The sequence below is a fragment of the Lissotriton vulgaris genome, chromosome 1_1, assembly GCF_964263255.1.
Source record: "Lissotriton vulgaris chromosome 1_1, aLisVul1.2, whole genome shotgun sequence".
Taxonomy (NCBI): Eukaryota; Metazoa; Chordata; class Amphibia; order Caudata; family Salamandridae; genus Lissotriton; species Lissotriton vulgaris.
The window spans coordinates 16,415,731-16,441,143 of NC_141685.1; the positions used below are offsets into that span (position 1 = coordinate 16,415,731).

Consider the following 25,413-nt stretch of genomic DNA (forward strand, 5'->3'; position numbering starts at 1 on the left):
TTTTTGAACTCAATAGTCACAACAAACACAGCTATTTTCTTTTCTTATGTTGTGACTTCCCAGAGACGGATTGACAACACAACATCGACGTTTCAACCCTAAAATATGGTGCAGACTTAATTGCATATAGAACGGGTCTTCATCAGGACAAGGGAATGAAGGACAGCCTGAGAACTTTGAGGGCTAGAAGTATCTTCAGTAGCTTTTGAGGACGGGGTATCAGCCGACACCCTCCCCGAGATATCCTTTATTGTGGTATTCTTAAGCAATGAATGCAGAATTTCTTCACCAGCCGGTGGAGAAATGAGGGATGTGTGCCGCCGTAGCGATCACTTGAGAGCTGTACAGCTAGCGTCTGCCTTAGTCTTAGCTCGGCGATTAATGGCAAAAGAGCTGGGCACGGCCTTGTGCGCAGCTCTTTTACCATTCAGAGAAGGTCCAGGTCTACCCTTGTGTTGGACAGTGCATCATTGCACCTAAGCCTCCGAGGGGGTTCAGCTCCACCCTTGTGTCGGACAGTGTGTGGATGCACCTATAACTAGGAGAGGATTCAGGTCTACTCTAATTAATGCAAACACAAATCCTACTGAATTCAAGGTTGGAGGTTACAGGTTTACCGCTGTCATTATCGAACAAGCTCAAAATCTTTTAACCCTCTAATTTCTGGCTATTCCCACACGTTCCTGCTGGCTCCCCACCTCCACTGGAGCCGGCATTGCTTTTCCACACGGGGAGCTGTGCAGCTCCCCGTGTGTAAAACCAATCTGCTTTGGTTTTTGGAAGAGAGAGCAGGTTTCCCGTCCTGCCATAGCAAACTCCAATGTACTGGGGGGTGGGCACCCTGGGACACTGCAGGAGCCGGCTCTGGGGGGTGGCGGTTACCAGGGCCATCACTGGCTCCAGGAGGGGGGCCCCCCTCTCAGCATTGGCAAAGCCCCGGGGGGTGGTGGTCCCATTACGGAACACCACATTTAAATATTAGTGCCCCGGGGAGGTGGCGGTCCCCGGGGTGTGTTGGGGGGGACGGAGGGGGGTGAGCCCCCACACAGGTGTTTTTATTTTTTTTTAAAAAGCCCCGGTGGGTGGTGGTCCCCGCATATTAATGAAAAAAAATCCCTGGGGGGGTGGCGGTTCCTGGGGTTTGGGCCCACAGATTCAAAAACAAGCCCCAGCGGGTGGCGGTCCCAGGGGCTGCGGGGTTGGGGCTGTGTGCCCACGCAAATATTGTTGCAAAGCCCCGGGGGGTAGCGGTCCCTGGGGCAGTGTGGGGGGTTTGGGGCTCACCCACACATTTTTTTACTGCCCCGGGACCTGGCCCACCCGGGGGCTTCAATTAAACGAAGCGCGGGAGCCCGCACTTCGTTTTTTAGTTTTATTTTCTCAGCCGGATTCGCACATCCAGCTTTTTGGGGCCCTGAGGGGTCCTTGTGGGACCCCCAGAGCAGGCCTAGGGGGCCAGGGTGTTTCTACCCTGCCCCCTTTTCTTATTTTGCGCCTTTGTTTTTCTGTTTTCTTGTGCCTCGGTGCTACCGAGGCACAAGATGACTGCCAACACTTCCTGGTTTGGAGTGTTGACAGCCACTTAGAATGCACCTCGTGATCGGCAGGGTGCACAGATCCACTGCGCCTCTTTATATTGAAACTTTTATATTTTGATTTTCTCAGCAACTACTGAATGGATTTACAGCATTTAAGAAAAAGAGTTCTTTCTGAGGCAAGAGCTACCTTCTTGCCACATTTGGTGTAATTCCGTTCAGCAGTTCGAGCTGTAGCCGTATCTAAAGTTTGCTATGGGAAATGCATTTTTTTACCTCTTTTTTTGGTAATTTCTCAGGAACTACTGAACGGATTTACACCATTTAACAAAAAGAGTTCTTTCTGATCCAAGGGCTACCTTTTTGCAAAATTTGGTGTAATTCCATTCAGCAGTTCGGGCTGTAGCCGTGTCTAAAGTTTCCTATGGGAATTAACATGGAGAAAACACTTTTTGGGACCCCCCCCCATTTTTCTCGGCCCCCGCTTCCCAAATCACCCCGAAACTTCCAAGATAGGAGCTGACCGGAGCAGGCCATACGTTTTGACAATTTAGTGAAGATTCGTCAAAGTTATTGGGAAAACAAAAAATGAGTTTCCTATGAAAACAAGGTCCTAACTATAACTACTTACTGGCGACCGCCAGTAGGTAATATATATATATATATATATTTATAAAGAGAGATCTCTCTCTATTTTTTTTATAGTTATGGCTTCCTCGGGGGCTGATTGTGGCCCCCATGGAAAGCACATGGCTATAAGAAAAAAATTGCCTCCAAAGGGGCCTCGCCACTGAACAGGAGGACCAACCCCCTGCCAATTTCGCCGCCTGAAAGCTGAGGATGCCGTTTTCGGCCTGATTTCCCCATTGGAGCCGAGCGCAGCCTTACCTGCGGCTGTCCTCTGCTTCGGTGGGGAAATCCGTGACGTCCGAGCGCCTCGCTGTGCACTGACTTCACAGATGGGCGGAAGGGGGGGTAGGGGGGGACGCAGAAAGCCTTCAGCGTCTTCCCCCAGGGGAAAGTAAAAAAAAAACAATCTCACTGGAGGTTTAAAGGGGCCCTCCCTGGTGACTGCCAATGGATGAGCGCCGCACCAGGGAGGCAGTGCTTGCGTCTGCCATTGGCCGACGCAAGCACCAAAACGGTTCATTTAATTCACTGTTTAGAAGTTCAGGTTCTCCTAATGTTTTCTACTCCCCTGACCTAAATGTCACATAACGAATGACTTGCCTCTAAAACAGGGTTTCATAGATCAATTTTTCAGAAATTAAGTTTAATGTAATAGTTTTGTGTTAACTGCTTTTTGCTGATTTTTGTATGCTCCTAAGAAACTGCTACCTCTCCGTTGTCTGCCATGGCCGCCGGTGATGGTGATGCCGTTCATACTGTTGTGCTCACAGAGTTTTGGATTTCTTTTCTTCTTCTCCGTTGTGTCTGCCATGGCCGCCGGTGATGGTGATGCAGTTCATACTGTTGTGCTCACAGAGTTTTTGATTTATTTTCTTCTTCTCTGTTGTCTGCCACGGCCGCCGGTGATGGAGATGCCGTTCATACAGTTGTGCTCACAGAGTTTTGGATTTATTTTCTTCTGCTCTGTACACTGTGACGTCATTCACCTGTATTTCCATTTTACAGCTCATGTTTCAAGTCCCCAGTCAGATAGTTGCTTTTTAGTTACACTGCACGGATATCTCAATGGATTGTGTTTCTTTTGTCATTCTATAAAGCAGTTATATATGGTGTGTCTCCTCTTTCCAGGGGTTCCACGTATAACATCGGTGTTTTCACTGTGCCCAAAACTGAAGGAGGAATCATGTGTTCAGGTGACGACCGCGCCTGAGGAACGTACTTCAGGTGAGCATGGGAACATGTGGTTAGTTACAAGATAGTGTACAATGTAACAAGTTTTGTATGTCTTAGAAATAATGCTTCCTTGTACATGTCCTTGCGAACCTTTAGGGGTGGTTTTAGGGAGCATTGTTACTGCAGTCAGTATAGCAGAATTTCAATGGAGGAAAATGAAAATATACATACATGGAGATATAGATGTTTATAGATATATAAGATAAAAATAAAGGTTAAAGAGACGTTACAGTTCGGTGAAAATGTCAATTAAGACACAGTTTGAAATAAAGAAAACCACTGAAATATACAAGTAACTGTAACTCGTGCTCTAAAGTAACCATAACTTTGGTTCCACCATGCGGAGTTGTCATCAGTGATGTCATAGAACATGTCATAAAGGATCTGATACTGGAAGTAATTAGCCACGAACGGAGAGTGCACGGGTTGAAGTTATGTCAGGGCACAAGGTAGGAGAATTGCCTCGCTCCAATAAACCGAGAGGAGATGAGTGGGACGATGTTAGACGGGGACCTGGAGGGTCGGCCGAGTACAGGGGGAGAGGCCTCCGGTGAGGGCCCGCTCCGTCAATCGTACAGACAAGTAACTTCCCCCCCACAGATGGACACCACACAGAGATGAGTTCTGCACACTTTTATATATATCTTAAGGCAAGGGGAGAAGCGATACAGCAGGACCAGGATACGAGGATCCTGTCAATTCTAGTCTCTTTGGGGAAAAGGGTAGCGGGACAGTCTGAGTACCGGTCTGGTACAGAAGCAGCAAGAGATGGAGCTCACAATCCTCGAGCTGTAGGGTTCGCAAGGAGGGGCCGCGGCAGCGCCAGCAGGCTTTGTAGATGGTTCACGGTGAGTAAACGCGGCAGCGCCAGCAGGCTTGGAAGATGGTTCACGACGAGATGGGCCGCGGCAGCGCCAGCAGGCTCCAAAGATGGCTCACGATGAGAAGGGCCGCGGCAGCGCCAGCAGGCCTTGAAGACGTGTTACGACGAGGATGAGCCGCGGCAGCGCCAGCAGGCTTGGAAGATGGTTCACGATGAGAAGGGCCGCGGCAGCGCCTGCAGGCCTTGAAGACCGGTTACGACGAGGATGAGCCGCGGCAGCGCCAGCAGGCCTTCGAAGGTAGTTTCACAAAGAGGAGCCGCAGCCGCGGCAGCGCCAGCAGGCCTCCAAGGATGAGTTCGTCTCGGTGTCTCTCGACTCCAGGATACAACTGCCTTCCTGCTCTGGAGCTGCCCCAGTTATAGGTCTGGCGCCCTTTGATGTCCGGACCCTCGCCCTTGGAGGTCGGGAGGTCCGGGATGAGGGAGTCCAGACACCCAGCAGGGGGGTGGAGCCAGCGCTCAGGGATGCTGGGGCGATCAACACCTGGCGGAGGGGAGCCATCGACACTCCTGCTCCCATTGACCTGCCAAGTGGTCTCTTCACCCCCTGGGCGGATGGTGGTGCCTCGATGTCGGGGCTAGGCTTGGCCAGGGGCTGAGGTCGACCCGAGGCCACGAGGCCTGGCCGTGGAGGGTCCAAGATGGCGGCTGGGCCGGAGACCGGGGTTCTGGAAGAGACCCGGGCCAGCCGATACGCTGGGGTTCAGAAGTCAATGTTCTGTCGGGGAAGGGCTGGTGGATTGCCCCGGCGGGTTTTGCACGGGTGGTTCTTGTCCGGGGGACAGGGGAGACAGGGGTCCGTGACCTGCCATGCGGGGAGGGGACGGCCGGCCACGAGGCCTGTCCAACATGCGTCCCCCCCAGCAGAAGGCAGGGAGAGTCACCCATCCTCTTGGGTACTCTCCTCGCCGAGGCGGAAGAAGCGGGACAGGCCGTCTGCGTTGGCGTGATCTTGGCCTGGGCGGTGTTCCACAGTGAAGTCCATCCCCTGCAGGGAGATGGACCAACGCAACAGCTTCGGGTTCTCCCCCCGCATCTGCATCAGCCATTGCAGGGGTCGGTGATCTGTTTGTACCCGGAAGTGGGTGCCGAAGAGGTAGGGCCGGAGCTTCTTGAGGGCCCACACCACTGCGAAGGCCTCTCGCTCTATAGTGCTCCAGCATTGTTCTCGGGCCAGCAGGCGTCGGCTGATGAAGGCCACTGGCTGGTCGACCCCCTCAGGGTTGAGTTGGGAGAGGACGGCCCCTACGCCATGATCTGAGGCGTCGTCTGTACAATGAATTCCCGGCTGTAGTCGGGGGCCTGGAGCACGGGGGCGGTACACATGGCGGACTTCAAGTTCTCAAAGGCTGCCTGACACTCAGGAGTCCAGTTGACTTGCTTGGGGTTCTTTTTGGACGTGAGTTCTGTGAGGGGCCCCACGATGCTGCCATAGTCTTTTACGAAGCGCCGGTAGTACCCAGTGAGCCCCAGGAAGGCTCGGACCTCTGTCTGGGTGACCGGGGGCTCCCAGGCCTGGATGGCGGCAATCTTGAGCTGGAGGGGGGCCACCAGGCCACTTCCCACCTGGTGTCCCAGGTAGGTCACGGACCCTTGGCCGATCTGGCATTTGCTGGCCTTGATGGTGAGCCCGGCCTGCCGGAGGGCGTTCAGGACCTCCCGGAGGTGGTGGAGGTGTCCTGCCCAGTGGTGGCTGTACACCGCAATATCGTCCAGATAGGCGGCGCTGAATTCCTCGAGGCCCGCCAGCACCTTGTTCACTAGTCTCTGGAAGGTGGCGGGGGCGTTTTTCATTCCGAATGGCATCACCTTGAAGTGGTAGTGGCCATCCGGGGTGGAGAAGGCGGATCGCTCCTGGGCCCCTGGGGTGAGGCCGATCTGCCAATAGCCCGCTGTCAAGTCGAAGATGCTCAGGTAGCGGGCGGCCCCCATGCGATCAATCAGCTCATCTGCCCGGGGGATGGGATGAGCGTCGGTCCTTGTGACGGCGTTCAGGCCCCAATAGTCTACACAGAACCTGAGCTCGGGGGCGGCGCCCTTGGGGACCAGCACGACCGGGCTGTCCCAGGGGCTGTCGGACGGCTCGATCACTCCCAGAGCTAGCATTTTGGAGACTTCCGACTGGATGCAGGCGCGTACCCGATCAGGCACCCTGTACGCCCTGTGTCGGATAGGGGGGCTATCCCCGGTGTCAACGTCGTGGAGGCACCAGGGGGTGACCCCCGGGACGAGGGAGAACAGGTCGGAAAATTGGTGTAGTAGTTCTTGGCAGTCTCGACGTTGCGCTGGAGACAGGGCATCGGAGAGATGGACTCCCTCCACGGAGCCGTCCTTCTCGAGTGTTTTCAGAAGATCGGGGAGGGGCTCGGAGTCTTCTTCAGCCCCACTGTCGGTAGCCATCAGGAGGCTAAGTTCAGATCGTACAAAGTGGGGCTTGAGTCCGTTGGCGTGGAGGACACGTAGGGGGTTTCGGGGTGACTCCATGTCTATGAGGTAGGTGACGGGCCCTTGCGCTCCACCACCTTGAAGGGCCCCATCCATTTGTCCTGGAGGGCGCAAGGCTCAACCGGGGACATCACCCAGACCTGTTGCCCCGGTTCGAACTCGATGGATGAAGCATGCTGATCATACCAGCGCTTCATGTCTTCCTGGCTGGCTTCGAGGTTGGCCTTGGCAAGCTCCCTGAACCGCCGGGACTGGTTACGGAGGGTCAAGAGGTACTTGTATACATCCGGAGGAGTCTTCTGAGGGGCCACCTCCCATCCTTCCTTGACCAGGCTGAGGGGGCCCCGGATGGGGTGTCCATACAGTAGTTCGAACGGACTGAAGCCCAGGGATTTCTGGGGGACTTCTCTGTAAGCGAACAGGAGGCACGGAAGCAGCACGTCCCATTGGCGACATAGGGGTTCTTCCAGGCCCATGATCATCCCCTTGAGCGTGCGGTTAAAGCGTTCTACCAGTCCGTTCCCTTGCGGGTGATAGGGGGTCGTGAATTTGTAGGTGACCCGCACTGTTGCCAGAGGGACTTCATGTACTTGGAGATAAAGTTCGTGCCCCTGTCACTGACGACTTCCCGGGGGAAGCCCACCCGCGAGAAGATCCCCATCAGGGCTCGGCCCACCACAGGCGCTGTCACTGTTCGGAGAGGAATAGCTTCGGGGTAGCGGGTAGCATGGTCCACCAGGACAAGGATGAACCGGTGTCCCTGTGCTGTCCGGGGCTCCAGGGGCCCCACAATGTCTATCCCTACCCGCTCGAAGGGGGTGGTGACGATGGGAAAGGGTTGCAGGGGAACTTTAAGTTTTCGGCCGCTCTTTCCGCTGGCCTGGCATGTGGGGCAGGCCCGGCAGTGGTTGGCTACTTCGTTCCGCATCTTCGGCCAGTAAAAGTGGGTCACCAGGCGGCTGTACGTCTTGTCCTGCCCCAGGTGCCCGGCAAGGGGCACGTCGTGTGCCAAGTTTAATAGGAAGTCTCTGAATCAGAGGGGGACCACCAACACCCGGCTGGCTCCCAGCTCGGCGATCTTTTGCTCGCTGTAGAGCTGCTCGTTGTCCCAGTAGATCCAGTGGGCCCCCGAGGTATCCCCTGCGTTCTGTGCTAGGGCTTGTTGTCGGAGTCCCTCGAGGGAGGGACAGGTTCTTTGGTTCTGGCGGAACTGCTCCTGCGTGGGGCCACCTTCTTGGCGCCACTGGGCCAGCTCCGGGAGGTCTTGTAGTTGATCAGGGGCTTCGTCACCGGACCCCGGAGGACCCAGCTCAGGGGTGGTTTCTTCGGTGACGACCGGCGGTGGAGGTTCTGGCCACTCGGGTTCTTCAGTGGATGGGATGGCGCGGGTGGCCATGGATCGGGTCGTGACACAGACCCATTCGGGGAGACCAAGCATCCCCAGGTGCTCTCTCTGCTCGACGGCAGACCAGGGGGAGCTCTCGAGGTCGTTTCCCAGACGGCAGTCCACCAGGGCATCGTCGCGGACGGTCACTTGTAGCATGCCAACACCCCTCCCCACTCAAAGGGGATGCGGGCCATCTGACATAGACTTTCGGAGTTGTCGGCCGACCGCACTGGGCAGAGTACATTCGGTAGGATTTGGGCAGGGGTCACCAGATGGCAGCAGACTGCGGTCACACTGGCCCCTGTGTCACGGAGGGCTTCAGCCCGGCGTCCATTGATGGTGACCCACTGGCTGTATTTCTGTGTGTTGGCGGGGATGGGCGCTCGCGGGACCATGTCCCTCTCCCCTAGACAGACCAGGGACATGACGGCCGGTTCCCACTCGGGTTGGTATTGTTCGTACTCTTCGTCGCCTTCCGGGCCCGTTCTTCTCCCAGGGCGGCGGCGGTGAACTGCCGGCTCGTGGGGCCCTGATTTTTCGGGCAGTTCGGATCATTGGCGTAGTGACCGGGTCGCTGGCACTTGTGGCAGGTAACGTTGGGGCAGAACCCTGGTCGCATTGGAGGGCTTCCTCTTCCGGCCGGGGGCGGGGTGTTGCTAGTGGGGGGCACGGAGACGGTGTCCCTGCCCCGACCCTGGCCTCCTCCTCCTCGTGGGCGGTGGGGCCCTTGGGCGGCCCTGTTCTGTTCGCTGGGCCAGTTCCGAGGGACTCGGGTGCTCTCCCATCGGTCTGCTTCGAGGGCGAGTTTCCGAGGTTTGGTTAACTTACTATCAAGGAGGTGCTGTCTTAGTTCGACGAAGCAATTATTGGAGAGGTGCTCCCATACAATAAGGTCAAATAATTGCTCGTAGGTGCTGACCTGGCTGCCCTTGATCCATCCCTCGAAGGCTCGGCTAAAGAAGTTCACGTACTCTACCCAGGTTGTACCAGGGATTCGTTTGCAGTCTCAATCTCTGCCGGTACATCTCGGGCGTGAGCCCATAGCGAGTGAGGAGGGCGGCCTTCATGTGGTCGTAGGATGTCATCTGGTGATCGGGGAGTTGCAGCAGGGCGTCTCGACCTTCGTTGACGAATCTCCCCCATAGCTCGGCTCCCCAGTCGCTCCGCGGGATCCGGTGGGAGGTCCAAGCTACCTCGTAGGCTTTAAACCACTGCTGGATATCATCGTTCCGGTAGTATTCCCTGACGACATCCTTGGGGATGTGGACCTTGGGGTCCATAGGGGTAGCGGGGCTCTGGTGCTCGGGGACGCCGAGGTCTTTGTTCTGCCGTCGAATTTCGAGCTCTTTTAAGTTACGCTCATGCTCATAGGCTAGTCTTTTCTCTTCCAGCTCCCTCTGCTTCTTTTTCTCTTCTCGTTCTTCCCTGAGCCGTAAGTGTTCGAGGGTTATCTTTTGCTCTGCCAATTTGAGTTCTCCGTCTAAGCGGAGTCGGGCCAGCTCCAACTCGTGGAGCCGGCTTTTCTCCCGTTCTCGGGCTTCTTCGGCCGAGAGGCCCGACCTTCTTTCGTCTGCAGGGGTGGTACTCGTTTCGGTGGTCTCGAGGCTTTGATTTTGGGGTGGGGATGTTTCCATCTCCACCCATGATTCTAAGGCGTGCTTGAGGTCATCTTTAGTGCTCAGTCCCGTGGTAGCAATGCCTAGTTCTATGCAGAATTGCTTGAGTTCTTTGTGGCTGTACTCTTCCAGCTTTTCCATCTGAAATTTTTCGGTTGTTCCACTCTCCTTTGTCGTCATGGTGGCTGTGTGTCGTGGGGTGAGTTACTCTCTGTACGATTATGCGTCGGCTCGGATCGCGCCGCTGGCCACCAATGTTAGACGGGGACCTGGAGGGTCGGCCGAGTACAGGGGGAGAGGCCTCCGGTGAGGGCCCACTCCGTCAATCGTACAGACAAGTAACTCCCCCCCCACAGATGGACACAACACAGAGATGAGTTCTGCACACTTTTATATATATCTTAAGGCAAGGGGAGAAGCAATACAGCAGGACCAGGATAAGAGGACCCTGTCAATTCTAGTCTCTTTGGGGAAAAGGGTAGCGGGACAGTCTGAGTACCGGTCTGGTACAGAAGCAGCAAGAGATGGAACTCACAATCCTCGAGCTGTAGGGTTCTCAAGGAGGGGCCGCAGCAGCGCCAGCAGGCTTTGTAGATGGTTCACGATGAGGAGCCGCGGCAGCGCCAGCAGGCTTGGAAGATGGTTCACGACAAGATGGGCCGCGGCAGCGCCAGCAGGCTCCGAAGATGGCTCACGATGAGAAGGGCCGCGGCAGCGCCAGCAGGCCTTGAAGACGTGTTACGACGAGGATGAGCCGCGGCAGCGCCAGCAGGCTTGGAAGATGGTTCACGATGAGAAGGGCCGCGGCTGCGCCAGCAGGCCTTGAAGACGGGTTACGACGAGGATGAGCCGCGGCAGCGCCAGCAGGCCTTCGAAGGTGGTTTCACGAAGAGGAGCCGCGGCAGCGCCAGCAGGCCTCCAAGGATGAGTTTGTCTCGGTGTCTCTCGACTCCAGGATACAACTGCCTTCCTGCTCTGGAGCTGCCCCAGCTATAGGTCTGGCGCCCTTTGATGTCCGGACCCTCGCCCTTGGAGGTCGGGAGGTGAGGTGCCGGGTTTTTAGGACCCGGTGGTGCCAGGGGATAACACCCGAAGACCTCTGAGTTCTCCCTGTTCCGGACCACAGAAACACAGAGTCTTCTAGTTGAAGTCAGAGATCGAGTTTTATTGACTGCAACCAAGTAAGAGGTGTCCTAGAAGTACAACAGCACGGGTCATAAGTTCTCAGGAGACTGTTCATTTTTACAGAACCAGCCTTCCCCTTATATACAGAAATAACAGCTGCGGGCAAGAATTCTTGAGTTTATGATATGGTTATACACATATTTTTACAATAATACAAAGAGCGAAGTCATGCTGGTCAGTACATATCTTAGATGTCCAGATCGTGATGGATGACCCAGCCTGGCCCAGAACTACCATCAGATATCGATGAAACACCAATAAGGGCGGGCACCTCCCAGTCGTAAAGCGGGCCATAAACAAGAATCATAGACAGGTGTATGTGTATGGAAAACATGGTCGGTATGTAGTGAATGGTTTATGAGATGTTGAGCCTTGATGCTATCTTACTCGGCCACTGGGCGAGGAGCTGCCCAAACAGGTTTGGCTGGAGGGCAGTGGAGTCAGCTCGGCCAGGTCATGGGGAAGTCAGCTAAAGTGGACGTGTCCTTTGGGATCAAGCTCGACTTAAATCAATTGACTTATATGAGGGCAAGCCATAAGATGGACGCCGCTCACGAAATGGAGTCCGAGGGTGCAGAACGAAAACCACGATTTAAGGGTGCTAGCATCGCTCAATCATGACTCAAATACATAGGGATAATGTCCTAATCATTACCGGTCTGCCGATACCAAATTCGTCATGGTGCGATGATATTTTGTGACACGAGTGTTTGGACCTCGGTACCGGTACTACAGCAGGGTCCAGAATTCCAGAACCACAGAGGTCCGGGATGAGGGAGTCCAGACTCCCAGCAGGGGTGTGGAGCCAGCGCTCAGGGGCGATCAACACCTGGCGGAGGGGAGCCATCGACACTCCTGCTCCCATTGACCTGCCAAGTGGTCTCTTCACCCCCTGGGCGGATGGTGGTGCCTCGATGTCGGGGCTTGCTGGGCCAGGGGCTGAGGTCGACACGAGGCCTGGCCGTGGAGGGTCCAAGATGGCTGCTGGGCCGGAGACCGGGGTTCTGGAAGGGACCCGGGCCAGCCGATACGGTGGGGTTCAGAAGTCAATGTTCCGTCGGGGAAGGGCTAGTGGATTCCCCCGGTGGGTTTTGCACTGGTGGTTCTTGTCCGGGGACAGGGGAGACAGGGTTCCGTGACCTGCCATGCGGGGAGGGGACGGCCGGCCACGAGGCCTGTCCAACAGACGACTATCGTCTGCTGGTGGCAGATGCACCAACACCTCCTCCGATCGATTCAACACTGGACAACATTAGTGACTCTCATACCCTGGTCGATAGTGCTGTAAAAAGATGTGAGCTCCCTGTGACCCTCCTTCAAAATGACTGTGTCTGTATGACTATAAAGAGCCTGCAAAGAGACAAGTAAACCCCTTCCTCTAGTGGATCACGTCTGGTAGGAGGGAGAGAAGCTGATGAGCACTCCAACCACACTTACAGCAGTGCTTTCTAGATTGGTCAATAAATAGAAGGTGCCGGACAATTCACCAGCTTGTCTTCTGGGTCACCCATACTAGGCCTAAAGATATTTCTGTTTTATTTTTATCATATTCACTGACTCCCCTGCTACTGCAGCCAACCCCATTGGTGCCAAGCCCCCTGCTGCGCACATTCTTCGGGTGTGTGTCGGCGTGGTATTGGCTGTAAGGCCGGGTGTGTGGCGAGGTCCTGTTCCTTATTCCCCACGGATTTCCAACCTCCCTATGAACCCCTATCACGATCACTGTTTTGACCTGTAGAAATTTTTTTTTTTATACTCAAATTTGATGGGGTTTTAACAAACTCAAATTAGACACGACAGGTCATGTTGATAGGTCGCCTTGGCTTAACACGGACCACGTTGGATATGTCGGTTACCCGTCCGCACTTCACTTATAGATTCACATTCACCTTCAAACAGAGATTTGGGATTTGTAACTCCCCATAACCCTGCCTCGCCTAATCATTCCATTCCATCAGTCCAAACCATTTGCCCCACAATCTTTTACTATGTTCTATGCACCAGTCAATGCACCTGCTCCTAATCCTTACACTCTGACTTCACCCCTGCGCTTGCTGTGCTCTATGCACCCTGCTCCTCCCTACACTCTAACTTCACCCCTGCGCTTGCTATGCTCTATGCACCAATCAACAATGCACCCTGCTCCTCCCTACACTCAGTCTCTGTCCAGGTACCTGGAGGATAACATCTGTTTCGACGTGGCCCAGTTCGGCTTCCGGCCATCGCACGGCACGGAGTCGGCACTGGTGGCCGTGCTGGACAATCTTTGTTCGCGAGTCGACACTGGTCGATCAGCCTTTCTTGTGCTGCCCGACATGTCGGCCGCGTTTGACACGGTCAGCCACTCGACCCTCATCAGGAGACTAGAGGAGGCTGGGGTAACGGGGTCTGGCACGGGACTGGCTAGTCTCGTACCTTCATAATAGGCAGCAGACGGTGGCATTGCTGCCTTTCAGATCAGGTGTGCGGAAGGTAGGGCAGGGGGTGCCCCAGGGCTCGGCCATCAGCCCAATACTTTTCAATCTGTATCTCCGCCCCCTAATTCAATTGATCAGTTCCTTCAGTATCTCGGTATTTAACTATGCCGACGATACCCAACTAATTTTTTCTCTGGAAGGTAAAGACGCCGTTTCCTTAGAGACCTTTCACCGCTGTATGACAGCTACAGCTGACTGGTTGTGCTCCAACTCGCTCCAGTTTAACAAGTCCAAAACGAAGGTACTGTACTGTTCCAACGATCGCGTCCCACGCTCCCTGCCAGATGATTTTTGGCCCTCTTCTTTCTCGGGGGCAGTGACAGCAACAGAATCTGTCCGCAACTTGGGGGTCATGTTTGGCCCTAATTTACAACTGGATGCTTTCGCCAATAAGACCATTGCCACTTGTATGCTGTTGCTTCGCATGCTACGCAAAGTCCTTCCTACGCTCCCAGCACAGGCTAGACCTGAAGTTGTGCGGGGGATTATTTTAAGCATGTTGGTCTATTGCAATGCATTGCTTCTGGGTGCTCCTAAAACTCTGGTCGGAAAGCTCCAACGGATACAAAATATGGCAGCGAAGCTGGTTCTCTCTCGTCCGCGAACTGCCTCCGCCACTTCAGCGCTGCTTGATCTCCACTGGTTGCCTATCCAACAACGGATTCTTTTTAAGGCATCATGTTTAGTTTTTAAAGCTTTGCATGGACAGGGACCTGTTCTGCTGCAGAATTTGGTCTCCTGGTATACTGCTCCTCGAATCTTGCGTTCTTCTTCTGCATGCCTGGTAATGGTTTCGAGGTTTCAGAGGTCAAGAATGGGAGGTCATTCTTTCAGCTTTTCCGCTGCTAGTCTTTGGAACTCTCTCCCGCTTTCATTGAGGAGCCAAAGTGAACTTCCACTCTTTAAGAAAAATCTGAAAACCTACTTATTACCTAGAGTAGTGTGATCCTGCGTGTGCGTGCTAGTTATGCACTGTCAAAGCGCCTGGATACCCTTTGGGTGATTTGTCGCGCTATATAAAACCGCAATACATGCATACACTCTGACTTCCCCCCTGCGCTTGCTATGCTCAATGCACCTGCTCCGGATCCCTACACTCTGACTTCACCCCTGCGCTTGCGGTGCTCTATGCACCAGTCAATGCACCCTGCTCCTAACCCCTGCAAACCCCAAGTCAAACCGTGCACTCCTCTGTTTCATGAATCTTCCCAGCTGTGTTGGGCACCTTTAGTGAAAAATAGGTTGCTTCTAAGGGCCAGTTCCCAGAAGGGCTACTACCTCTTTCAGTTCCTTGTGGCTCAGTGTACTGGGTGCAACTAAATCGGGCCCAATTTTACCAGGTCTCAGCATAGAGATTGGGTAGAGGCCCAAGCCCGCCCTTCCTCACACATTTCTACAGCATGGGGAGTGAACACCCTTCCCAAACTCCTCACCATGCTCCGCAACCAATACCGCCAGAGCAGGTGATAAATGGGAATGGAAAAGTCTTCAGAATTGGGGATAACCATGTGAAAAAGCACCAAGTAATTCTGACTTGTGATTTCACTCCGCATCATGCAACTTGTAATGTGCCGCTAAGAGCCCTGACTAGAGTTGTATTTTCAACTCCTGTGGAGTTTATTAGATCTAAATTCAAGATTTCTGTTGCCTAGAGATACTCTTTTACATGTCTTGCACAGAGCCTTTCAATCCTCTGTTTTATCCTGGAATGACTAGTTTTAGTTAGAAGAAAGTCTGAGTTTGCATGTTCCTTTTTCTATTCTCTTATACAACTTTGAAAATATAGCTTTAGAAGCAGTTTTTGTTTGACATTACTATGTCTTAGCCTCCACAGTTCATAAAAACGGCCCTGCAACCTATAATGTAGACGTGTCACTATTCTGTTTCTCTGACGCACTGTAAGAAATTGAGTTACTGGTTGAGGGTGGGTAAACCCCACTCAAGCAGTAAGCACAATCCTTGTCGGGATACAGTCGCAAGCAAACTCCAAATAAACCTGTGCTCAACCATCTAGTTCACAGCTTTCCAAACTTTTCATGTTGGTGACACGCAATTGTGGTCCCAAAAATTTCGGGACACAGTAAATCCCGAATCACCCAAGGGGGTCATGTTTTTGCAAACTCACAGAAATAAATTTCATGTGTATGTCAATTTTGGTGAAATGTGATGCACATGGTGTTTAGAAGTATGCACATAAACATTTTCTTTGAAAAAATCCATTTGAAATAATGCTTAAAAATGACTTTAATAAACATGTTTCAAAATATGATATATATTTTTTTCCGGTGTTGTATATAGCGCGAACTTGACCTGAAAGTATCAAAGTGCTTTACACGAGCACCAGTTGCATGGCACAGGGAGATTAAGTGATTTGCCCAGAATCACAGGGTTCGAGGCATGTGGGCTGCTAAATTCACATCTAGTGCATAGATCGCCGCCTAGTGTTGGGTCCGGATGATTGCACCTTGTTGTCCTGGAAGAGTCTTCGAAGTATCACGAGATAGGTGGCTCCTCCCCTGGACTACAGTGCGCATGGGCATCGACTCCATCCCCAGATTGTTTTTTTCCGCCATTGGGTTCGGATGTGATTTCGACGTCTCCTGTTCGGAATCGATAAAACAACTTTATTAAGGCCAAAAGGCTTTACTCACTCGTCGGTATTGTTCGCGTTCGGTCTCGTGTTCATTCCTACTCTTCGAGTGGGATTTCGTGTGAGTCGGTTACTCTTCGATCATCGAGGCCCTGTCGACGCAGCAAGACTCCGACGTTGATACAATGGAACGGAGTCCGTTCAAGTACTGCCCCATGTGTGGTTCTAAGTACCCACACATCAACGTGCACCCAGTGTGCAACAAGTGCCTGTCGCCGGACCATGACGAGGCCAACTGTATGGCCTGTTCCAGATTCCGGTCGAAGAAGACCATCAAGCTTCGGCGCGTGGCGCGCCTTGAGGCCCAGCGATCGGCTCCGGCGCCAGCGGACATCTTCGGCGACCCCGCGGCAGATGAGCAGGAGCTTCACCTGCAGATTTCGCCGGCATCGGCGGAGGTCGAGACCGACTACGGAGAAGCGGTCGAGGACCACGACCTCGAGGAAGACATCGAGGAGGTAGGGGACGACGGAGAACAATTTGGGGCCATGGAAGATAGCTCGGAGGATGAGCTATGCCCCGTCCCAACATTTACAACGGCTCAGGTCACGGGATCGCCACGAGGACTTACCCACGACCATACGCCTCGATCCTCCGCCCCGCCTATCGGCCCGGCTATAGACACCTCTGCGGAGCCGCCATTACCGAAAACGAAACCGAAAGTGAAACCTTCGGGTTCGACCAAAACCAAGATGGACGCCACTCCATCGACACCGAAAACGTCTGCTACGTCATCGACGCCGTCTTCTTCGGATACCTCAAAACCGAAAAAGACTGTTGATGCGGCTAAGGTACCCAAAGTGGTGGAGCAGCCAAGCTCAAAGAAGGCCCCGGTGCCGCCTAAAGTCAAGCCCACCGCGTCGGCAGACAAACCGGTCGGCGATGCCAAAAGGGGCGCCGTGCCGAAGCCGGGTGTCCCGGCACCAAAAGAGAAGTCGGTCGATCCGAAGACATCGACAGCGACGCATGGAGCCGTAGACGGTGGCGGGAGCTCGGCCGACGGCGCATCGGCAGCTCCAAAGGCTAAAAAGGTTTCATCCACGCTCCAGTCTTCCCCAGGGAGTGGATTGAAGCCTACAGTCGGATCGACGAAGCCGTCCGCTTCCTTTACGAAGCAGGTACAAGACTCCCTCAAACGGATTCGGGACAAAGAATCCAGTTCGGGCCCGAAGACGCCCTCGGAGACTACTCAGGTTCTACCGAAGAAGCAAGCCTCCATGCCGCTTCACTTTACCTTGCCACCAAAGGTGGTGCCGAAGGCTTTTGCGCCTCGGTCGATGCCCAAGGACCCGGTCGAAGGGGGGCATACTCAACTAAGTGGCGGTTCTGGTCGTCAGCCCTTGTTGGATGATGAGTCTGAACACTTTATCGATGCTGACATGGGAAAACTGACCCTCAAGAAGAGAAAGATTACTTCACAGCCTCTGGAGCCATTCGTAATCCATCTAAAGAAGAAGAAGCCACTCCCAGGGTCCCCTCAACTGGTGGAGCCTATTTACCAACCAACCCGAAGTCCAACACCTTCACCCACTTGTTCAGATGGTGGTGAGGGCGACCTGGAGGACCAGTATACCTTCCCTGACAACACTGACCCTGATGAACAACAGGACTCATGGTTGCCCTCAGGGGATCAGGGGGACCACCAGCCTGTCTCTGACCCACAAGCCTATGGGCCTAAAACTTCTCCAACTGAAGATTCTACAGCATTCAATGCCTTAATCGAAAGGGCAGCTGCAAACCATAATGTAGAGATGCATGCTGACCCGGTAGAGGTGGACTTTCTATTCGACACTTTCTCTACTGCCGAAAAGACTGTAAAAACACTTCCTATGCTTAAAGGAATGATGAAACATGCCACTGACATTTTCAAAGACACTACTAGGGCGCGAGTGGTGAACCCTAGAATTGAGAAGAAGTACAGGCCGGCACCTGGGGACCCAACTTTCATTCGGGGCCAGTTGCCTCTGGACTCTTTGGGGGTCTCTAATGCCCGCAAAAGGGCTAACTCTCAGACGACGGGTGAAGCTCCTCCCCCGGACAAAGAGTCTAAAGTGCTGGAGGCGTCAGGGAAAAGGGTGGCAGCGCAGGCAGCCAACATATGGCGCATCTCGAACACACAAGCTCTGTTGGCCAGATACGACAGGGCACACTACGATACATTAGAGCAGCTTCTACAACACCTCCCTGATGAGTTTAAAGAGGGTGCGGAGATGCTCATCCAAGAGGGCAAGCTCATCTCCAACGCTGCTATTAAGTGTGCGCTGGACGTTGCGGATACGGAAGCAAGATCCATCAACACTAGTGTGATGCTAAGACGCCAAGCATGGCTCCGCATCTCAGGGTTCAAGCCAGAGATACAAACAACTATTCTCAATCAGCCTGTTAATCCAGACAGACTATTTGGCCCGGAGGTGGACACCACACTTGAAAAAATTAAGAAAGACACTGAGACTGCTAAATCGATGGGTGCACTTCAGTCTCAGCAGTTTAGGGGAAGCACTTTTCGTCGCTCAGGCAATCGAGGTGTTACCAGAGGACACGTGGCACAGCAGGCGCAATTCACTAAGGGTGGCGCGCAATCCTCATACACTAAACAAAGTAGGGGTGGTTACAGATGAAACGACGCCAAGGGCAGAGGCAGAGGCAACAACAATTCCCGCTCCTCTGCCGCTAACAAACAGTGACTCCCTGTCACTGCCCCCCGACCATCTAACACCTGTCGGGGGGCGACTCCAACGGTTCCTGCCTGTCTGGAAATCCATCACCACGGACAGGTGGGTAAGGAAACTTATCCAGTTCGGTTATTGTCTGGAGCGAACGTCCACTCCACCCACCATTCCCCCAAGGCACCGTCCTATGTCAGCAGAGCACTTGCACTTATTGCAGCAGGAGGTTCTTGCAATGCTGCAAAAAGGCGCCATAGAGCTTGTGCCAGTAGAAGAACAGGGCACAGGGGTCTATTCCCTGTACTTCTTAATACCAAAGAAGGACGGCTAACTCAAACCCATCCTGGACCTACGCCCGCTCAACATGTATATTCTTTCAGAACACTTCCACATGTTGACGTTGCAGCAAGTCCTTCCACTGTTAAAAGAGGGGGACTTCCTCGCAACCTTGGATCTCAAGGACGCTTACTTTCACATACCACTCCATCCATCCCACAGAAAGTACCTCAGGTTCACCATTCAAAACAGGCATTACCAGTTCAAGGTACTACCCTTCGGAGTGACCACTGCCCCCAGAGTGTTCACAAAGTGTCTGGCGACCGTGGCGGCGCACCTCAGGAGACAGAACATACATGTCTACCCCTATCTAGACGACTGGCTGGTTCAGGCCAAGTCAGCACGACAGTGCGCCGCGGACATGTCCAGCACTATTCACATTCTTCACAGTCTGGGGTTTTCGCTCAACTATCCGAAGTCTCACCTTCAACCTGCCCATGTAAGGCAGTACTTGGGCGTGACAATCAATACTCTGACTGCTACAGCTCAGCCAAATCCAGCGAGGATCACCAGTATCCAGTCGCTCCTTCAAAAGTTCAGACCGCAACACTCACTCCCAGCGAGGGTGTTTATGCAGTTGATAGGCATGATGGCCTCCTGCATCTTCATAGTCCCGCACGCGCGGCTACATATGCGTCCTCTCCAGGAGTGCTTGGCACACCAGTGGACTCAGGCTCAAAGACAGTTGAAAGACCTAGTGACCGGTCGGGCATACAACTCTCTGCATTGGTGGAATCCACACAACCTTTGCAAGGGCCGACCGTTCCAAGAGCCTGTGCCACAGATTATCCTGACAACGGACGCGTCTCTCCAGGGATGGGGAGCGCATGTACTTCATTACACGGTGCAGGGACTATGGTCGACACAACAGAAGAGGATGCACATCAACTACTTGGAGCTGATGGCGATCTTCATGGCACTGAAGTCGTTCAAAGTACATCTGTGCAACAGGGTCGTGTTGATCCGGACGGACAACATGACGGCAATGTACTATATCCAGAAGCAAGGAGGAACACACTCTCCACAGATGTCTCATCTGGCTCAGAGCATGTGGAAGTGGGCCATTCAGAGGAACATCTTCCTCATGGCGGAACACCTCCCAGGCAAGGACAATCGGATGGCGGATCTGCTCAGCAGGTACAGCCACCAACTGCACGAGTGGGAGATACATCCATCAGTACTCCACCCGTACTTCCAGCAGTGGGGTCATCCAGAGATAGACCTGTTTGCCACAAGGGAGAACGCAAAATGGCCAAGCTTCGCCGCCAGGTTCCCACACCCTCAATCGCAGGGCAATGCGATATGGATGAACTGGTCAGGCAAATTTGCGTACGCTTTTCCCCCAGCACCTCTCATACCGCTGGTGGCAAGGAAGCTGCTGCAACACTCGATGACACTCATCCTGGTTGCTCCAACGTGGGCACGCCAACCATGGTACACCACATTCCTGGAGCTCTCCGTGGTACCGCATCAAAGACTACGCCTCACACCCAGGCTCTTAACGCAGAACCATGGCGACATTCAGCACCCGGATCAGCAACAGCTCAACCTGGCGATCTGGCTCCTGAAGTCCTAGAGTTTGGCTACCTTGATTTGCCCCCGGACTGCATGGACATTATCCGGGAGGCAAGAAGGCCCACTACCAGAGCTTGCTATGCAACAAAATGGAAGAGGTTTGTCATTTACTGTACAGACCATCATGTCAACCCGCTAGATGCATCCATTCCTGATATCATCTGCTATTTGTTACATCTTTACAAATGTAATCTGGCGTATGCTTCCATTCGGATACACTTATCCGCCATAGCGGCTTATCTCCAGAACAGGCAGCACCTCTCTGTTTTTAGGGTGCCTGCCATTAAGGCTTTCCTTGAAGGGCTGAAACGAGTCATCCCCCCAGGACCCCACCAGCTCCTGTGTGGAACCTCAATGTGGTCCTCACCAGATTAATGGGACCACCGTTTGAGCCCCTACATTCCTGTGAGATTCAATTCCTCACATGGAAAGTAGCATTTCTCATTGCCATCACGTCTCTACGGCGCGTCAGTGAGCTACAGGCGCTCACAGTACAAGAGCCATTCATTCAGATTCATCCTAATAGGGTGGTGCTGCGCACTAATCCTAAGTTTCTCCCTAAAGTGGTGTCACGGTTTCATGTTAGACCATTGAACTGCCCACATTCTTTCAGAACCCCGAAACGGTGGCAGAAAGGATGCTTCACACGCTTGATGTCAAACGAGCGTTAATGTACTACATTGACAGGACCAAACACTTTAGGAAAACACAACAATTGTTTGTTGCCTTCTCAGCCCAGCACAAAGGCAACCCCATTTCCAAGGCTGGAATAGCCAGGTGGATCGTTAAGTGTATCCAGATTTGTTACCACAAGGCTAACCCACTCAACGCGCAAGTTGGGGGCCTCCATGGCTTTCCTGGGTAATATTCCTTTGGAGGATATTTGTAGAGAAGCCACATGGATTACACCACACACGTTTACTAAACATTATTGCGTGGATGTGCATTCTAAACAGCAGGCAGCTGTAGGACAGGCTGTTCTTAAATCTCTTTTTCAAACTTCTGCAGCCGGCACGGGCGGCCGCCGTTAATGGAGGGACTGCTATATATTCTATGCACTAGATGTGAATTTAGCAGCCCACATGCCTCGAACTGAATATGATACTTACCAGTATGCATCTGTTCTTGGCATGTAGGGCTGCTAACATTCACATCGCCCACCCTCCTCCCCGGCGCCCGTAGCGGCTGCAGGTAATTTCTTGCATTCAATCATTAGCATGGACATCATTTACACTACTTCACTCCATCTCTACACAATGGCTAAAAACAATCTGGGGATGGAGTCGATGCCCATGCGCACTGTAGTCCAGGGGAGGAGCCACTTATCTCGTGATACTTCGAAGACTCTTCCAGGACAACAAGGTGCAATCATCCGGACCCAACACTAGGCGGCGATCTATGCACTAGATGTGAATGTTAGCAGCCCTACATGCCAAGAACAGATGCATACTGGTAAGTAGCATATTCAATGTTGAGCATCATTGCTAAGACTTGAACCCAGTTCTCCCGATTTGAGATCGACCACCCTAGCCGTTAGGCCACATCATCCCCAAGATGGTGTAACTCAGAGTATGAAATCCTTGATAAGTATTGACAAACCTTGACATGTGCAAGCACTTTTGGATTTCAAGAGCCTATTAGTAAACTTTTGTCAAAGGCTGTTGCCCAAAAAATACATTATCAGTTCCATACTGAAAATTAATAGAATTGTAAGTATAGTGGAACTATGTCACTACCATGATATCTATAGGTCTATTTATAAATTCGGAATAAATGGCAGTTCGGGACTGTGCTCCTTCGGCGCCTCTGTGGGCTCTAGCAATCGCAGCTATGAGGCTGAGTGGTTTATTAATGTCATCAGAATCCTGTGTAATTTTACCGGTTACAGATTATTTTTATTTTCCAAGCTTTTTTCAAAGCTGGAAAATTTATAGCAAGACCATAGCTAGAATACACTGTCACATATTACATCATGAATTATGTCCAGGCGTCTCATTAGTTGAACTACATAATATAAAGGAATAATGCCATTCTCCTATGAAAAATAAATATTTCTGGATTATGACAGCATGTCTGTGGAACAGGGCTCTGAAACCGCTGCTGAAGTGACTTTGTGGCGACGATCCAAACGTGAAAAAACAATGATAAATAACATCCCGCCCCCATGGACTGATCCTGCACGCCAGACACTCCCTGCACACAGCTCCCGATGGTGCCGCTCTGCATGGGGATGACGGGCCCATTTCAAATCATGTTTAGGGGTGGTCTACTTATATCTCGGAACAAATTCCAGTGGCAGTCAAGACTTCTCCCGAGTAGAGGTAGATTTACCGAGTGAGTGCCTGAGACCGCCTCTGAGAGCTCCTGACCACGAGGTTCCAGGAGGCGTTGCTGCTCCGCTGCTACAGTGCTGAATTGCACAAAAACACTCAGCGAGCCTCGAGGCGCACTTCCCTATATCGGCCGGCCCCTGACGTCATCGCGCGACACACCTACGCATGGGGCGCGACACAGTAACCACACAGTTGGGAAAGCTGTGATCTAGTTGCTTGGCTCAGAGTAGTCAGGTTAACTTAGAGGCAGTATGTAATGTATTCATGCTGCACTTCAAACAGTAGGAGAGTGAAAACGCAACACAAGAAAAACCCTATTCTGAAACTAGAAAACATCCAATCAGTAGAACAGTGAGCTATGCAATTTTAAAGATTTAAGTAGCCCTGGATAAAGTCACAAGTTCAGGCCAATCGCAATGGAGGGCGGGCTGCCTATGTGGACCCTTTAAACCTGATGAACAAGAGCACCTTAAATCCTGGTTGCGATGATTTGCGGGGTTGCACATCGAGGATGCGTCACCCAGCCGAGGTGATGCGAGGTCTTAGTCAGAGTTGCGTCACCCAGAATCATTTCGGAGGAGCTGTCAGGCTACGATGCAAGGTCCTCTATCGTCATCAAATACGGCTAGCATAGCAGTTAGTCTATAAATCATGAACGGTGAATTCATTATGAAAGGGCAATAAAGCCTAACCCCCCTCCCCTTGCATAGAAGCTCTATTATTATATAGGAGAAGCTCTCTGGGCTTTGTCTGCCGACCCAATACCTTAATCCTATAGATGATAGATCTACATCATACGTGCTGTCTCACTCTTCTCCCTGGAAGAGTCCCTCTCCAAGTGTGTGCTGCCTATTCGTGTATTCCAGTAAGACCAAAGTACGTTGTCCCAAACAACAGCTGCATCAGTATGTTTTGAATACAGTGAGGGGTTCTCATGTGAAAATGGCAATAGAGACAGTTGCAAAACAATAAAGTCTTGTAGTAATGTGCACAAAGCAGCAGGTAATCTGTGGCATGCTCATGCTAACTTAGAGAAAATAATGTGTGGGCAGACCCATTCAATTTGTAAAAACAGGACACTGGGTCTGGCAGATTGTAACCAGTAAAATATACAAATCTATTTTTCAGAGTCTTTGCGCTCCCCTGTAATGATGTCGGGCAATGCTCCCATTGTGTATTGTTAAAATGTAGTCTCTGACTATTGGTTTTGTCTAAAAAATTATAGCCATAATGTTCGTAACAGAATAAATCCTCGGAATTTAAATACAGATCTTCAGTGTCAAAATCAGTATAATATTTCAAATCAGAAAACAGTGAGTTTACGGCGTTAACATCTCAGTCATCGGAGTGTGTTCCAGGCAAAAACAGCATCTCCTAACGACACACAGAATCAGTATGGAATTTGTAAAGTTTCTGTAGGGCCATAGACTTCGAATGGTACCTTATCCCAAATGATACCATTAACAACGGGGAAGGCTGAAATATTAACTAGAGCTTGATCCTTTTTTAGGTCTCGCCTGTGTTGCAGTGCATGCACTGCTTCACCTTGGTAAGAACTATTGTTGCTTTTGTGTTTGCCTTCTCTGGAAGCGGGGTTGTTGTCCGCCCTGTCGCCATTAGGCCCCACCCACCCTGACTGCATATGTTGTTAGACTTGCTTGGGCTTTTCGGGAAGCATTCTCGCGTTTGTGGGTGTCCCCCCTGTTTCCATTAGGCCCCGCTCACCTTGCTCTCACTTTTCATATAGCATTCTTGGCGTAATTATTGCTTGTTTAATTATTTTGCTGATCGCTTGTTGTTTGTGTGGTTGTCAACATACACACGGGAAAGAGACATATTGTGATTGCCATGAAGCGCTCGATAGAAGGAGACTCCGAACCTCGGTGACGCAGCCAACCAAGTCCGAAAGATGACACGGCGGCACGGGCGCGTGTGCCGCAGAGCAGCTGATGCTGGGGGATGTGACCGCTTCGGTTTTGTTTTGCTGCAACCAAGGCAGCGGCAGGCTACCAGGGAGGCAACAACCTACTATACAACGGGACGTCGGTGGGGCCAAGCTGTAGGGAGTCGAGGGCTGCGCTGCCTTGGCTTGGTGAGACGGCGGTATGTCCTGCTCCCTGTTGGAGTTTTGTCACTTTATGGGCATTCGCCAGGTCTTATGACCCCACCTACGAGAGCCGGAGAGCAACCAGCGAGAAAGCGGTGAGTGGAGGACTTTCAGGGTACTACGAGAGCAGGGACCCGGGAAGCACATAACATTTTGTCTGTATCAACATTGACCTTGCACCTAACACTGGGCATGGGCAGCAGCAGTGGAGTGCGATGACTGACTACAGCCATAACCCTAGTGCTGCACTGGTATCCATCTACCTGGAGTACTAGCACCATTACTAGTGACCTCTGTCACTGATCTAAATCCTGCTTGACAGCAGAACATTCAGGTAAGTAATGGCTATTAATCA

At 52.4% G+C, this 25,413-nt stretch overlaps 1 protein-coding gene across 1 annotated transcript in view; it reads left to right on the top strand.

Annotated features, from left to right (window-relative positions):
* LOC147736975 (uncharacterized) overlaps positions 1-25,413 on the top strand; it is a 260,978-nt gene that overhangs the window by 203,683 nt on the left and 31,882 nt on the right. Inside the window, exon 5 of the mRNA XM_086954532.1 lies at positions 3,294-3,389. Within this exon, the coding sequence (XP_086810658.1) occupies positions 3,294-3,389 (96 nt within the window). The remainder of the gene's footprint in view (positions 1-3,293; positions 3,390-25,413) is intronic.